Consider the following 16,195-nt stretch of genomic DNA (forward strand, 5'->3'; position numbering starts at 1 on the left):
CGTGTCAGAAGTTAAAAGCGAGAAGAAGGAATCGAGAAGGAGAGAGAGAGAAAAAGAAAAGGAAAGATAAATAACGAACGAAAGAAATCTAAAACAAAAAGTAAGTAAATAAGTAACAAAAAGGTCCCTTGAATACCGAAGGAATAAAGAAAAAGTAAAAAAAGAAAAAATGCATTCCTTGGGAAAGAGTCTTCAGCGTTCCAAGGATGCGATGCAGCGGAGTAAACGGGCAAAGTATCATGGACTCGTAGAAGCCCAACGTGATGCCACAGCACTGTTGGAGACAGAGGAACTCCAACGGCAACAACGAAAAGGGACAGAACTAAAGTCGATCTGGGAAACAAACGACTTGGATGAGTTTCTACTTATTGCAGATGCCCGTGAAAAGGGATATGAAGCCGCACGTGATTTACGCCTTGTTGTAGATGGTACACCACATGTTGTGATGAATGAAAAGGTGGTGCCCCTCACAGATGATCGTGTGGATTGGCTGAAACTCAGTGAACAGTTAACCATTCCACGTCGACCCGCGTGGAGTTATGAAATGTCTGCAGAACAAGTACGAGAACGGGAAACTTCAGTCTTTTTTGATTGGCGTCGACGACTTTCAACACTGGAGGAGGAACATAAAGTTGTCATGACGCCATATGAAAAGAACTTGGAAGTCTGGCGGCAGTTGTGGCGTGTGGTGGAGCGGGCAGATGTGGTGTTGATGATATTGGATGCACGTAATCCACTCGTATTTCGCTGCGCAGACTTTGAGGCGTATGTGCGAAGTACAATAAACACCGCAGGGAAACCAAAGGAAGTGATATTATTATTGAATAAGGCCGATTTGCTTACGGAGAGTCAACGTATGGCGTGGGCGACGTACTTTACAGAACGTGGAGAGAAGTTCTTTTTCTTTTCCTCTGCGATAAGTACGACTACGACTAAGACTACTACTACTACTACTACTACCAAACAGCATGAGGAGGAAATTCATGCAGATGGCAAGAGGAAAAGTAAGAGTCGTAGTCATGATCGAACTGAAGACGAAGAAGAAGATGATGATGATGATGATGACGATGGAATGCGAAACGAAACGACGAGTAAGCATCGCGATAATACATATAAGGAGAAAACTAATAATAATAATAATAATAATAATAATAATAATAATAGTGTGAACCATCTGCATAAGATGACCGATACGTATAATGATAAGAGTGATGATACTGACAGTAGTATCGGTGAAGAGGATATGAATGTTTCGGCACTTGTGCGAAAAAAAAAAGAGAAATGTCGACATATTAAGAAATCTCTGCGGGCTCCTGTTGCTGTGGCAAACCCATATGAACTTGCTCAACAACGGCAAGCAGAAAAATTACGTCGCAGTCAACATCAACATCAGCAACGTCAACATCAACCACAAAAGTGTAAACTCCCTCAAGAACTCACAGCTGAGGAAGAGGCACGTGATGCACGAATTCGACAGCAGCAGAAAGAACGCGAAGAAAAAGCAAAACAACAACAGCAGCAGCAAAAGGGAGAAGATATAAAGCAGTGGACGGTGTTGGATCCTGAACAATTACTAGATCGACTTGCTGAGCTACGTGAAGTGCATAACAGAGAAACACCACTAATGGTTGGTCTCGTTGGTTACCCAAATGTAGGCAAATCCTCCACCATCAACTCTATTTTTGGCTGCAAAAAGGTGGTTGTCAGTGCGACACCCGGTAAGACAAAACATTTTCAAACACTTGTTATTCCTAACGAACGTCGTGTGGTATTGTGTGACTGTCCCGGTCTTGTCTTTCCATCATTTGCCTCCACACGGGCAAAGATGGTGTGTGATGGGATTCTTCCTATTGATACTGCCACGGATGCTCTCTCTGCTGTGGCAGTTGTCTGCAGACGTATTCCACGATCTGTGCTGGAGTGGTACTTTAACATCTCACTCGCCGCGGAGGATGACGTGGACGATAGTCACTCACTCGCCGAGCGTCTTCTTAACGCAGTGGCACGACGACGTGGTTTTATGGGCGCACACGACAGACCAAACAAATCACGTGCGGCGCGAGAAGTGTTAAAACTACACGTGGATGGCGTGCTTGTGTATGCGGAACCACCACCGAACTATATTCATACTGCCACCCATGATGATACTGCCGTTGTTGCGGCCGCCACTTCAGGAGGAAAAGGAGGAGTAGTCTCCACTGCTAACCCTACTCATAGTCAGATCCAACTTAACCACACTAATAATAATAATAATAATGAGGAAGAAGATAACGCCGTCGCCTCTAACAATGATGAGTGGGAGGATGTTTCTACGTCTAACAGTGGTGGCAGCAAGAATGATGATGAGCATGTGGATGACTATGATGATGCCGCTTGGGATGATCTTGATAGTGCGGCGGCTGCTCGGGCTCTCAGTGATGATGGAAATGACTGGGAAATGGCACAGGATGAGGATGAAGATGCACATCATTACGCAAAGAACATGCAAACAGCTACAGCCATGTTTTATTCACGTCCACGATGCATGCGTGGAACCCTCACACCACTTGAGGCATTTAATGCAGAAGCGAATGCATTTCGTATAGCACAAGCCACCTGTGCTGCTGCCAGACGTAAACGTCGTACAAATCATCAACTTGAACCGGTAGAAAACACCTTTATAAATGAGGATGGGGAAGTGGAACTCATTATTGACGATGATGATGGTATTGTAGAGCTCGTTGGTGCCACTGCCCGCGCAAAGGAAGGAATACTTCCAGGACAGGGTGAAAAAGAAAAACATAAAACTAAACGTCAAATGAGACGTGAGATGAGACGGGCCGGTGTGGGCCCAGTGAATCCTACCACACGTAAAGTGGGTGTTCAAAGCTATTAGTAAAAGAAGAAAAAAAGAGTACGTATAAAAGGGATGAGCTGGGGTTATAGGAATGATGGCTCCCCTCTTCCTATCTTTATCCCTGTCCCTATTTCTGTGTGTGCGTGTGTAATATATATATATATATATATATATATGCATGAGTGGTAAAAGAACAAAAGGTGTATAAAGAAAAGGAGAAAAAAAAATCGTGTTTTCTTTTGGCCTTTAAACTTCTTGTTATTAATTTTTTTTCTCTTTGGTGGTGTTTGTTTCCCTTCCACCACTCACTTCTGATTTCGTTTCCTTTTTTTTTTGCTAGTGTTTGACGTTCTTTACATCTGTTTTTAATTATCATGTGATTCTATCTCTTTTTTTATTTTACATCTACTTAAGTGTGTATGTATCTCTGTGTGTCCATGCTTGGATCCTCTACTACTAGCAACGGACAGCACAAGAAGTGCGACACCACCACCAACACCAACAACAAGAATAACAACAGCAACAATAGTAATAACAACAATGGGATCGTTTCTCCTCCCCGATATACACGAAAGACACATATTTTAGAACACTTTGGTGATATCCGACCTGACCCGTATCATTGGTTGCGTGACCGCCGCAATGCCGAAGTCCGTCGCTTACTGCGACGCGAAAACAATCACACAGAGTCTCTATTTAATGCATATGGTGGGACAAAGTTAAGCCGCACATTATATCGCGAGATGCGATCTCGGTGGAAAGAAGATGATGCATCACTTCCATACCGTCATGATGGATATTGGTATTACACACGTACAGTCGCTGGTGCCGATCACCCACTTCTCTGCCGCCGTCCAGCACCCACACTAACAACATCAACAACATTAAAAGATGGCAATACTATTTCTGGGAGTACTGCAGAAGATTCTTCCTCTTCCTCTTCTTTTGTGCGAGACGTTGTTCGACTCTGGGAACGTGATCCCGCTGCACCGTTACCGCGTTCTGCTGAAGAAGAAATCTATCTTGACGTTAATCTTCTAATACGCGAATTACGACTAGAGTCTGTGGAACTTGGCGATGCGGGAGTATCACCAGATGGACGTAGACTCGCCGTTGCGATTGATTGTTCTAATGGAAAGGAAGTGTATACTATATTTGTAATTAACATTGCAGATGTGAATTATGCACAATGGCTGCGTGATTACTCACAGATACACCGTGCATGGGTGGAGGCGGCAGAACGGGGGAAACAATCCATCTATGTTTCTCCAACCTCCTGTTTGCCGCCGCAGCGCAGTCCAACAACGTTAAATGGGGGAAAAATACGTGGACGTGTTTATGGCAGTAATAATAATAATAATAATAATAATAATAATAATAATAGCAAACAGAGTACTAATAGTACTGAAATGCCTCTGGAGTTTCCAGTAGGAGAAAGTATTACAGAAGGAGAAATGGAACTCCATGCACCATCATCAACAACAAAACCAACAGTAACAACCACAACGTGCATGGAATCTTCTTCTTCTTCGTTTTTGCCGTCTTTTTCTTCTTCTTCTTCCGCACCAACTAATCAAACTCGTACGAAGCAAATACCACCAGCGCATAAAATCACACGAAGAATTGACATTTTTGATGCAGCGGATGAAATATTATGGTTAAGCCCTAATGCGTTGCTTTATGTGGGTATAGATAATAAAATGCGCTCCTTTAGGGTTATTCACCACGATCTTACTCTTCCTGTGGATTCTGAACTGGCAGATACTATTTGTTACGAGGAGTCAGATGAGGCTTTTTGGGTTAGTTCAATTTCTTTCACCGCTGATGAATGTTTTGCCACTTTTACTGTTGCCTCAGGCAATTGCACAGAGGTGTACGTTATTCCATGTGATGCTGGAACTAGACGGTGTGTTTCAGGTGTCCCTGTTGTCCATTCAGCAGTAATAGAGGAGGAAGATGAAGAAGAAGAGAATCACAGAGAAAATAATGTTAATTATAATGATAATGATAATAATAATGATGAGAAAAGCGAATATAATAACAGCAAGAGTAGCAGCAATGGTAACAGTATGGATGAATTCAAAAAGGAAAATACTTGTCCTGTATTTTGCTTTCTAGGACGTGAAACACATGTGGATTACGATGTTGATCATCATGATGCATTCTTTGGTAAGGGTATTGGTGCGTGGGTGATGGTAACAGTAAACGCTCCACCAGTGGAGGAAAACTTTCGTGTTGCTTATCTCTTAGATGATGAAATCAAATGGGGTGAAAAAGAGAAGGATCATAATAATTGTAGTGGCGCACATATCATGTCATCTATTTCCCAGTGGCGACCGCTTTTTTCATACGATCCGTACATTAGTGTAGAGGGTGTGGAGTGTCAACGGGATTATCTTCTTATTAGTGCACGACGTTCGGCGTTTCCTACAGTACTTTTACTCCCTATACGCACATTATGGAATCGATGGCGTAATAGTAATAATAACAACAATAACAAGCAGAATAATAGTAACAACACTATCCATGTGAATCATATCAAACCGTTATCGCTTCGATATGATACGGTGGATCTCTACACTATTGCATGTCGGGCACCGAGTCATCCTTTTGATGAGGTTTGCTTTCCCATAGAGCAGCTGTTACAACAACAAAAGGAACAAGAAAAGGAAAGAAAAAAGAAGCGAAATAATGTAGAGAATGAACTAGATGGAAATTATGACGAGCGTCTACATGGGGTAATGAGCACCATAGAAGATACCTCCTTTAATGCCCGCTCCTGGCGCATTATGGTGAGTCACCTCACTACACCCACTACCACTCTTGCCTGTACATTGGAGATGAAGCGCAAGGGTGAAAATAAAAACAAAGAAAATGATGACACTGTAAAAGAAGAAGAAGAAAAAGAAGAATATGAAGAAGAGGCGGTGTTACGTGTAACGCGACTGTGTGATGCGGTGGTGTGTGGTAGTCCATATCAATCAGATGACTACGAAGCCTCTGTTGTATGGGTTCCCTCTGATTATGCCTTTCATAACGGTTTACTACGACCACTACCAACCGCCGTGCCTGCAGAGACTGTACACATTCCCGTGTATCTATGTTGGAAAAAAGCTCTACGAGTTCCTGGTGGGAATCCAATGTTTCTTACTGTTTATGGTAGTTATGGAGATTGCTGTGATGTCGAGTTTGAGTCGGAGCGACTTGTTTTATTAGATCGTGGTTTTGTGTGGGCGGCAGCGGCGGTGCGTGGCGGCGGTGAACTCGGCGTGGCGTGGCGGGATGCCGGACGACGTCTACAGCGGGCTACAAGTGTGAATGACTTTGTAAGTGTTGCTCTTTATATGCAGCGACAAGAAGAATTAGAAGAAGAAAACGAAAAGGAATTAAAAGAGAAAATGAGTTGGTGTGCTCCTGGACGACTTGTAATTGCTGGGGCGTCTGCTGGTGGTTTTGTCGTGATGGCGGCGATGAATTTAGTTCCATCTCTCGCACGTGGTGTTATCGCAGCTGTGCCATTTGTGGATTGTCTCACTACATTGTTAGATCCTTCTCTCCCATTAACGGTGTGTGAGTGGGATGAGTTTGGCAACCCGCGGGAGGATGCGACTGTGTATCATATGATTCGCGCTATTTCACCAATGGATAATATTCCACCCGTTGGGGTTGTCTTGCCGCATGTATTACTGGAAACAGCATGGAATGATACTCGCGTGGGTTATTGGGAGTCACTGGCGTTTGCAGCACGATTACGTGAACGTGTGGGGGTGAGTGCTTTATCTAGTAATGCCGATACGAATATTACTGATACTCCTATTAATACTAGTTATAATAATAATAATAATAATAATAATAATAATAATAGTGGTAGTAGTAGTAGAATTAAGGATGGTATTATTCTACATCATTGTGACTTTGGTGCTGGACATGCTGGGGCATCAGGGCGTTATCAACGACTAAAGGAAATTGCACGCGAGTATTCTTTTGCACTACTTGTTCAGCAGGCAACATAGATCCATAAATAATAATAATAATAATATGTGAGAGAATTGGGGTATCCCAATGTATTGGTAGGAGAAAAATTTTGTTCTCAATAAGTCCTGGAAATAACCGTCTTGCTTGTAGTCCGTTTTTTTTTATTTTGTGTTCACGTTTTCTTTTAGTTTCCTTCATCACAGACGATGATGTGGTGTGCTTGTCTATCATTTTTGCATGTATCTTCTGCTGTGTACATCTCAATTTCCATTTTTTTTTATTTTTTTTTCTGCACCTATCTGTCTTTCTTCACTTATTTGGTTTCCTCCAAATTGTGTGTGTGATGTGAGGGTAATGTGTGAGGCAGATAAAGAAAGAGGAAAGAAAAATTGGTAAAAAGAAAAAAGTAAAAAAAGAAAAGAAATGAGATGAAATAAGATATCCATCATTTGGTTCTTCAATTAGTTGAAATAAATATTAATATTATGGTTTTCGTTTTTTTTTCTGTTATTGATGTTATTATATTATGATTGATATTCGTTATTTCTAATTGATTTAAAACTATATTATTATTATTATTATTATTATTATTATTATTATTATTATTATTATTATTATTATTATTATTATTATTATTTAAACATCATTATACATCAAAAAAAAAGAAAGACAAAAAACAAACATGACCTCTAAAGCCCCATCTAGGCGATTAACAGATATTCTGCATAGCAACAGTAAAGAAACACTGCGGCGTAACGCTGAGGAACTTGCTAGAGTCTCCGCCTCACTGCCATCTACAGACATGCAGACACGTTTCTTACGTAATCAACACTTAATTAATCCCAAGTCTCTTCGTTTGCTTTGTGATGAAATGATACTCTCACGTTGGTGCGCCTTCGCCGTATATAAACCGCCATTTTGCCCAATGCGTCGTGTAGAGGCGGATGGAAATTTCCATAATGTTTCCGTGGAGTCTTTTGTCTCGGCCGCCCTTCGATCACGTGAAGTGCATCCCGTCCTTCAACGTGAAGTACGCCCAAATGAGATGAAAGTACGTGTTGTGAATAATGTAGATACGTACGCCTCCGGCCCAGTCGTTGTTACAGTTGCTGATCGACATAACTTTGCCACGTCTCTGCAAGATTTCACAATGCACTATGATGTGCTTGTGGCGGGACACGCAACACTTACAGAACCGGTTTTAGTAGATGCAAATAAACTTTTTGCTCCTGTACAAACGGATGATGATAATGATAATGGAAATAAAGAAAAAGAAAAAGAAGAAGAAGATGCTGTTGGAGCAGCAGTAAGAAGAAAAAGAAGAAGTGGAATTTCAGCTTCATCCTTGTCGAAATGTGTATGTACGTATCAGGTAAAACGAAATGCATATTACGCGGTTCATCCAGTAAGTCTCATAGAATTTACTATAACAGCACCACCAACGCCATTACCGCCCTGTATAGAAACATATGTCCGTGAACATCTCTCAACTTTTGTATTAGGTGATCCTAAGGCCTCAATGCCCACCACCACTACAAGAAAAAAATCAGAATCCACACACTCTACCGATAGAAAAACACAAGCAACAAAAACAGCATGGAGTGTGGTGGCGATGCGTGGGGATTGTGATTTTCCACGTGTTTTTACACATCTGCGGGAAGTCACTATAAACGCGGATGTAGCGGATGCATCAGGTGGTGTGGCTTCAAAAACGAAGATTGATTTTCATTGCCGTAAGTGTTTTGAACCTATTTTGCAACAGGAACGTGTTTATAGCCTAAAAGGTCGACGTATAGGATTGCTGGATGGCTCATGGACACCGGAGTCAGAATTTCTTTGAATGACAACTACGTTTTCTCGATACTTCAGTGTGTGAAATAACTTCACGTGCAGATGTGGAAATAGAAAGGAGTTTATTATCATGTTTTTTTTTCTTTTTTTTTTCATTTTATGTACGTTATCTGTATCTTATTACCATCCCCTGTTTTCTCTCTCTCTTTCCCCTTTTCATTCTCATATATATATATATGAAGCACGTAAAAAAGATCCCTTCCTCCACCTTTGTGGAGTGATTACTGGGATGGCCAAAAAAAAAATTGGGAAAAAGAAGAAGGCGTCCTCTAAACAACAACAGAAGAAAGAACGACAAGATGGAGATCACTCTTCTCACACTTCCACCTCACCAAGTCCTGATGGTGGTGCACCACGATTAGAAGTAGAAGTTACACCGTTAGATCATCTTTTATCTATGCGACGACCGCATCAGATTGCGGCAGAGCTTGCCAACTCTCTCTTCTCCTTACGCTCTCGGTTGGCGAAATTAGAACTGGAACGTTTAAATTATGAGAGTGGAACTGCGGGAGCAAATGCCATGGTGCGAATAGCGCAGGAGCGACAAGAAAAACAGGATAAACTAGAAATGGAAATTATCAAAACAGAGAAGATGACGCGCCGTTTATTACTCATGTCAAAAGTAGTGGATCGTGTAGTGTCTCTCCGTGAGACTGTCTTTGCAGAGGTGCGTGAGAAGATGGAAGCAGAAGTGGAGACATTGCGAGATCAAATAGCGGTAAATGAGGCACGTATTCGTGAGCGTTATGTGGGCCGTGTGAATTTACTACATCGATATTGGTTATGGCGTACATTACAAGAATTGGGAGATGTAAATGTAGGCACAACGTTTGAGGGCGAACTGGCACGTGGTCCACGTTACCGCACCGTTGGATTGCAAAATAATATTCTTTCCGATACATTAGAACAACAATTGACGTGGTTGCGGCGGTTTGGCGAGAAAGAGGCAGTATTCCGTGGTCACGTTCAACGTCTTGATACGTTTGTAGAACGATTAACAGATGTAAGTGAAGTACTAGAGGATACGCTTACGTGTGCTGTGTGTGGATTGTTGTTTGAAGATCCCGTTCTCTTCTGGCCATGCGGTCACACCTTTTGTCTTGTCTGTTTTGACTCTCTCTGTATCGCCCCAAGTCTCTTTCGCTGCCCAACATGTGGAAGTATGGGAAGTGAGGGATATGTGCATAATCTCCTTATTGCAGAGTCTGTGGCAAAGTGGGTGTTTAAGGATGCGGGTTATAGTGATGTGCATGGGGCTCTCAGTCTTATTCGATTACACCTCTCAAAGTTCCGTAAGGATGTTATTATGGTGCGACTCACAGATCTCAGACAGCGTCTCGCAGAGGCACGGGAACGTGAGACAAGTCCAGAGAAGGCGTCAGAGATGAGTATCACATACCGTCTCTATTAAGATTGGGAAAAGGGGGAAAGAGAAAAAACAAAGCAACCAAAAAGAAAAGGAAATAGAAGAAGAGAGAGAAATATATTTATATATGTATAGATGATTCCACCTGCTCTTTTTTTCTATTTTCTCTATATATTTCTTTCTGTCTTTCTCTCTGTTTCTGTGTCTGAGTTTATTGCTTTCCGTATTGATGGATGGTTCCCTTTTCGTTTGTTTAAAATTTCTTCTTGGTGTTGCTTGGAACTTTTTGATGTTTATTGAAGTCTTGTTTTCTTTTTTCTTTTTCGAGTTTTTCTTTTGATGTTGTGGTCTTGGCTTGTGAGTGTTCGTGTTTGTTTTTTTCTTTCTGCATCTCCGTGGGAGTATACTATTGTTGTTATGATTTTCATTATAATTTCTATTTTCTCTTCGTTTTTATTTTTTTTCTCTTTTGTTTTTTGGTATATCTTCTCATAGCCCCAGCGAGAGCAACTGCAGCGCCCCGCTAGTAGCAGTAGCATTATACTCTTCTAGTAGTCGTTTTTTTTTTTTCTATTTTCGCACATTCCTGTTCAGAAATAGGGAGACATATTACTGGTGCGAAGGGACTGTCACTATCTCTTTATCTGTCTCTGCGTGCGTGTGTGTGTGAAATAAGTACCTTTTATTTATTTTTCATTTTGTTTGCTTGTGTGTTTTCTCCTTATTTAAGCGATGGACGATACGCGAATGATGGAGAAGCGTAAGAAGAACCACCAGCGATGGTTGGAACGGCAGGAACGATCACGATTAAGTCGTGCGGAAATTGATATGCTGCGGAAGAAGCGAGAAGATCTCCGTGCATCTCTGGACGGCGAAGAGCACTCTTCCACTAATCCTCATCCTCATGATAATGAAAATAATAATAATAATAATAATAATAATAATAATAATAATAATAATAATAATAATATGGATGAAACACAATCACCACGTGATCCGCAGCAGGTTTACACACACTTTAATCAACTTCCTCTCTCCCAGCGTACACAACTGGGATTAGAGCGTGGTGGATACACCCGCATGACGCCTATTCAAACCGACACGTTACACCTCGCCCTCGCCGGTTATGATGTACTCGGTGCAGCAAAAACGGGATCTGGCAAAACACTTTGTTTTGTTCTTCCGCTGCTAGAACGTCTGTTTGTGGAACAGTGGGATGCCTCTCTTGGTGTTGGGGCAATTGTACTAAGTCCGACACGTGAATTGGCACTTCAGATCTTTAAGGTTCTACAGGTGGTGGGTTATAAACATGTCTTTTCTGCTGCGTTACTTACAGGTGGTCGCGATGTCGCAGAGGAGCGAAAACGACTTTCTGCTATTAGTATCATTATTGGTACACCCGGTCGTGTTCTACACCACTTGGAGGATGATGCACAACTCGTAACTGATAATGTGCTCATGTTGGTATTGGATGAAGCGGATCGTTTACTGGATATGGGTTTTCGCGATGCCTTATTGCGATTATTGCAACATTTACCGACAGATCGTCAGACATTACTCTTTTCCGCTACACAGACAACTGATGTACGCATGATTGCACACATGTCATTGCGACACGCACGGTATATAACAGCACACGCGAGTACTGCCGCACCCACACCAGCAACACTTTGTCAAAACTTTATTGTACTTGAACCACACCGTAAACTGGATGCCTTACTTCTCTTTCTTAAAAGACACCCAAATGATAAGGTGGTGGTCTTTGTAAGTACATGCAATCAGGTACGATTTATGTACCTTGCCTTTTCCCGTATTCTTAAAAAGATGCGTATCCCATGTATGTGTCTCACCAGCAAGATGAAACAATTCCGTCGAGAAGAGGTATTTATCACCTTCTGTCGTTGCAAGAGTGCCGTACTCTTCTGCACAGATGTCGCCGCACGAGGACTTGACTTCCCATTAGTGCATTGGGCCGTACAGTTTGATTGTCCGGATAGTGCACAAACCTACATTCATCGTGCTGGGCGAACTGCCCGTGCTGGTGCCCGAGGTGTGAGTTTACTCTTTCTCACTCCACGTGAAACTCCAATGCTTTCATTTCTCGCCCACAAACACATTCCACTGAGAGAAATTGTCATACGTCCAGGAATGTTGCAGGAGTCACGTGAGATATTTGTGGCGTTGGTGGTGCAGGGATTAAAATATGAGGCACAGAAGGCCTTTATCGCCTATCTTCGCTCCATCTACTTTGCCTCAAACAAACTTGTATTTGATATGAATTCTATTGATGTGGGACCCTTTGCCCATTCGCTCGGTTTGTTAAAGGTACCTGATATGTCGGAATTGCAGAATACACGACGTGGGGCGAAGAATCTGCCGTGGGATATTGTGAATTATATGGCAAACCGTGATCAAAAGCAGCAGACACAACAACCGTGTACACGACGGGAAAAACATCTCGCCGCCTCAGATATGTTCCGCACCCTTCAACAAAAACAACGCTACGTCACTAGAGATGATGCTGATTATGATGATGATGATGATGATGATGAAAAAGGAGAAGGTAAGAATCATCATGGGGATGAGGATCATCGAAGTACAAGGAAAACAAAGAAAGGGGGACAGAAGGAAAAAGATGAGGATGAGGATGATGATAATGATGACTTCCTTGTAAAGCGTCCACGCACAGAGAATAATGGTAATACGGACAGTACAACAATGCAACTGAGCGTTGAGGAACGTATGGCGGGTCTCTCAAAGCGAAAGGTGCGAAAATACATTGAGGCAGCTGACCTTCGCGTACGGGATCTTGGATTAAGTAAACACATTGTTTTTGCAGATGATGATGAAGAGGAAGGGGAAGAAGATGATGATAAATACAATGCGGAAACGAAGAAAAAGAAAAAGATTGTGGATGGTGAAATGCATGAAATCGTCTCAAGCGACAACCATGAGAAGACCCGCCTCTCGACGACGAAAACTACCCCAACAAGAGAAGAAGAGGAGGGAAGAAAAAATAGGCGAAAGAGTGGGAAGACCGAGGAGGAAGAAAGTCATGAAGAAGAAGATGATGATGCCATTGCAAACTACGCCGCACAGCTGCGGCAGCGCATGCAGAGTAAATCTGCCGATGACGCAGATCGTGCAAAACGACTACGTCGATTACGGCGTCTGCAGCGTGATGGAAAAATTGCAAAGCACACCGCCCTCGAAGAGAGCGGAGTCTCTGCAGAGATCCGTCGTAAAGGCGCCAGAAACAATGATGGTGAAGATAATGATGATACCGACAATGGGGAGGCATCTTCAGATATGGACAGTATCAGCAGTGAGGGATCTCTTGCCCGCCTCATCAAGGCAGCAAAAGGAGAGTTGTACTCTGATGATGATGATGATGATAGTAATGATGGTACGGCGTCCCAACAAAGCATTAAGAGCAACAGCAGCAGTAAAGTCGCTTCCATGCAACCACAACGAAAAAAGAGACGGTTTTAACAGGTGTTTGTTGAGACACAGAGGGTGAAAAGGCACCGAGAATAAACGAAGACACAAACACCGAAAAAGAAGAAACAAATAAATAAATATATATATATATATATATATATATACAAACAAACGCAGTTATATATACAAATACTCGAGTAACAAATAAGTTAAAACAGAAATCCCCACTAATTAAGAAGAAAGGTCAAAGAGAGGAGGGAAAGTCTGTTTGTGTACAAAGCAACAACAACATGGATACATTAACATTTTTTTTCATTAACCATTTTTTTTTTCACTTCATTCTCCTTTACTAAAAAAGAGCACAAAATAACTAATTTAAAAAACAATTCAAGCCTTGAGGAGTAAACACAACCCTTGACGCGCTCACCTGATGCATTCCTACTCTTTCTCCATCATTCTTTTTTTAGAAACTCTTCTTTTACATAACTAGCTCCCATTACATAACCTCCTGATATTTATTAATAGAATCCTATATCTAACACATAAATAAAAGATACATATGAGGTACGTGCAAGGAAAAGATCATGCATACAACCACAGACATAGTACCCGCAGCTGCCCTCACTGCCTTCACTAGAAGCCATGAGACACTTATAATGCCGCTTGTGGGCCTCCCATCTGCTGGAAGAACAGGACACCTTAACCCTTACAGTGGATCTAAGTAATAACCTGAGAAAACACAATCCTGTGCACTACCTCTACCCACATAAATGAAAGACGACATTAACCGTACATAACCCTACAATTAACAATATCGTGCTGGAACTGTCAGATACGTCATGCAAGACAACTTCTGTCACCTTCCACTATGTGTCTCCTTGTATTTGTTGTCGTGTGACAGTGTGTTTGATATCTTCTCAAACCTACTACTTCTCATTCTACTCCATTCTCTCTCTCTCTCTCTCTCTGTGTGTGCGTATGCCTCCCTGTGCCTGTTGTGGCAAAGAGCACGACAGCGAAGAAGCTAATTGCAAGTAAAAACACAAGCACCAGAAATGGCAAAGGGCAAGAAGAGCGGTGAGGCGAAGGGAACGCAGAAGCGCCAGAAGAAGATCCTGCGCGAGAACGTGCGCGGCATCACACGCGGATCCATCCGCCGCCTGGCTCGCCGTGGTGGCGTGAAGCGCATCTCTGGTGTCATCTACGACGAGGTGCGTGGCGTGATCAAGTCGTTCGTGGAGGGCGTCGTGCGTGACGCCACAGCCTACACCGAGTACTCACGCAAGAAGACGGTCACCGCCGTCGACGTCGTGAACGCACTGCGCAAGCGCGGCAAGATCCTGTACGGCTATGCGTAAGCGCCCCGCACGGAGCGTTCGAAGCAGCAACAAAGGGAAAAAGCAGCGGGGGGCCCTGTGCCCTCCGTGAATATAGATAGACTAGAATTGGGATGGAACCGTCCTGCGTGCTAGGCGGTACCTCTACCGCCTTCTCTGTGTTTGTGTGCTTGTGTGTGATTCTGCCACTGTGTCTCCCACGCTTTCTTTTACACCCCTTCTTTCCTTTTCTCTCTCTCTCTCTCTCTGTGTGTGCCTCCCTGTGCCTGTTGTGGCAAAGAGCACGACAGCGAAGAAGCTAATTGCAAGTAAAAACACAAGCACCAGAAATGGCAAAGGGCAAGAAGAGCGGTGAGGCGAAGGGAACGCAGAAGCGCCAGAAGAAGATCCTGCGCGAGAACGTGCGCGGCATCACACGCGGATCCATCCGCCGCCTGGCTCGCCGTGGTGGCGTGAAGCGCATCTCTGGTGTCATCTACGACGAGGTGCGTGGCGTGATCAAGTCGTTCGTGGAGGGCGTCGTGCGTGACGCCACAGCCTACACCGAGTACTCACGCAAGAAGACGGTCACCGCCGTCGACGTCGTGAACGCACTGCGCAAGCGCGGCAAGATCCTGTACGGCTATGCGTAAGCGCCCCGCACGGAGCGTTCGAAGCAGCAACAAAGGGAAAAAGCAGCGGGAGGCCCTGTGCCCTCCGTGAATATAGATAGACTAGTATTGGGATGGAACCTTCCTGCGTGCTAGGCGGTACCTCTACCGCCTTCTCTGTGTTTGTGTGCTTGTGTGTGATTCTGCCACTGTGTCTCCCACGCTTTCTTTTACACCCCTTCTTTCCTTTTCTCTCTCTCTCTCTCTCTCTCTGTGTGTGCGTATGCCTCCCTGTGCCTGTTGTGGCAAAGAGCACGACAGCGAAGAAGCTAATTGCAAGTAAAAACACAAGCACCAGAAATGGCAAAGGGCAAGAAGAGCGGTGAGGCGAAGGGAACGCAGAAGCGCCAGAAGAAGATCCTGCGCGAGAACGTGCGCGGCATCACACGCGGATCCATCCGCCGCCTGGCTCGCCGTGGTGGCGTGAAGCGCATCTCTGGTGCCATCTACGACGAGGTGCGTGGCGTGATCAAGTCGTTCGTGGAGGGCGTCGTGCGTGACGCCACAGCCTACACCGAGTACTCACGCAAGAAGACGGTCACCGCCGTCGACGTCGTGAACGCACTGCGCAAGCGCGGCAAGATCCTGTACGGCTATGCGTAAGCGCCCCGCACGGAGCGTTCGAAGCAGCAACAAAGGGAAAAAGCAGCGGGAGGCCCTGTGCCCTCCGTGAATATAGATAGACTAGTATTGGGATGGAACCTTCCTGCGTGCTAGGCGGTACCTCTACCGCCTTCTC

The 16,195-nt window shown here is 43.7% G+C and overlaps 8 protein-coding genes across 8 annotated transcripts; all 8 read left to right on the forward strand.

Moving 5' to 3' along the window:
* Positions 1-169: 169 nt before the first annotated feature.
* On the forward strand, positions 170-2,875 carry LSM04_001936 (GTP binding domain; the record flags this gene model as incomplete). Its single annotated transcript, XM_067336204.1, has 1 exon — positions 170-2,875. The coding sequence occupies one exon, from the start codon at positions 170-172 to the stop codon at positions 2,873-2,875; it is 2,706 nt and encodes a 901-aa protein (XP_067188279.1).
* Positions 2,876-3,273: 398 nt separating this feature from the next.
* LSM04_002021 (Peptidase S9A) lies at positions 3,274-6,849 on the forward strand (the record flags this gene model as incomplete). The annotated part of the gene is made up of 1 exon (XM_067336316.1): positions 3,274-6,849. The coding sequence occupies one exon, from the start codon at positions 3,274-3,276 to the stop codon at positions 6,847-6,849; it is 3,576 nt and encodes a 1,191-aa protein (XP_067188280.1).
* Positions 6,850-7,493: 644 nt separating this feature from the next.
* Positions 7,494-8,651, forward strand: LSM04_005975 (uncharacterized protein; the record flags this gene model as incomplete). Its single annotated transcript, XM_067336433.1, has 1 exon — positions 7,494-8,651. One exon carries the CDS (start codon positions 7,494-7,496, stop codon positions 8,649-8,651), a length of 1,158 nt encoding a protein of 385 aa, XP_067188291.1.
* A 240-nt stretch (positions 8,652-8,891) lies between these two features.
* On the forward strand, positions 8,892-10,073 carry LSM04_008416 (zinc finger protein; the record flags this gene model as incomplete). The annotated part of the gene is made up of 1 exon (XM_067336545.1): positions 8,892-10,073. The coding sequence occupies one exon, from the start codon at positions 8,892-8,894 to the stop codon at positions 10,071-10,073; it is 1,182 nt and encodes a 393-aa protein (XP_067188299.1).
* A 687-nt stretch (positions 10,074-10,760) lies between these two features.
* Positions 10,761-13,520, forward strand: LSM04_006989 (protein of unknown function DUF4217; the record flags this gene model as incomplete). Its single annotated transcript, XM_067336664.1, has 1 exon — positions 10,761-13,520. One exon carries the CDS (start codon positions 10,761-10,763, stop codon positions 13,518-13,520), a length of 2,760 nt encoding a protein of 919 aa, XP_067188292.1.
* A 1,004-nt stretch (positions 13,521-14,524) lies between these two features.
* Positions 14,525-14,827, forward strand: LSM04_000104 (uncharacterized protein; the record flags this gene model as incomplete). The annotated part of the gene is made up of 1 exon (XM_067336775.1): positions 14,525-14,827. One exon carries the CDS (start codon positions 14,525-14,527, stop codon positions 14,825-14,827), a length of 303 nt encoding a protein of 100 aa, XP_067188272.1.
* A 308-nt stretch (positions 14,828-15,135) lies between these two features.
* LSM04_001307 (uncharacterized protein) lies at positions 15,136-15,438 on the forward strand (the record flags this gene model as incomplete). Its single annotated transcript, XM_067336887.1, has 1 exon — positions 15,136-15,438. The coding sequence occupies one exon, from the start codon at positions 15,136-15,138 to the stop codon at positions 15,436-15,438; it is 303 nt and encodes a 100-aa protein (XP_067188276.1).
* Positions 15,439-15,756: 318 nt separating this feature from the next.
* On the forward strand, positions 15,757-16,059 carry LSM04_003038 (uncharacterized protein; the record flags this gene model as incomplete). The annotated part of the gene is made up of 1 exon (XM_067337000.1): positions 15,757-16,059. One exon carries the CDS (start codon positions 15,757-15,759, stop codon positions 16,057-16,059), a length of 303 nt encoding a protein of 100 aa, XP_067188282.1.
* Positions 16,060-16,195: the final 136 nt, after the last annotated feature.

Source organism: Trypanosoma melophagium (genome assembly GCF_022059095.1).
Source record: "Trypanosoma melophagium isolate St. Kilda chromosome Unknown ctg38segment0, whole genome shotgun sequence".
Lineage (NCBI taxonomy): Eukaryota > Euglenozoa > Kinetoplastea > Trypanosomatida > Trypanosomatidae > Trypanosoma > Trypanosoma melophagium.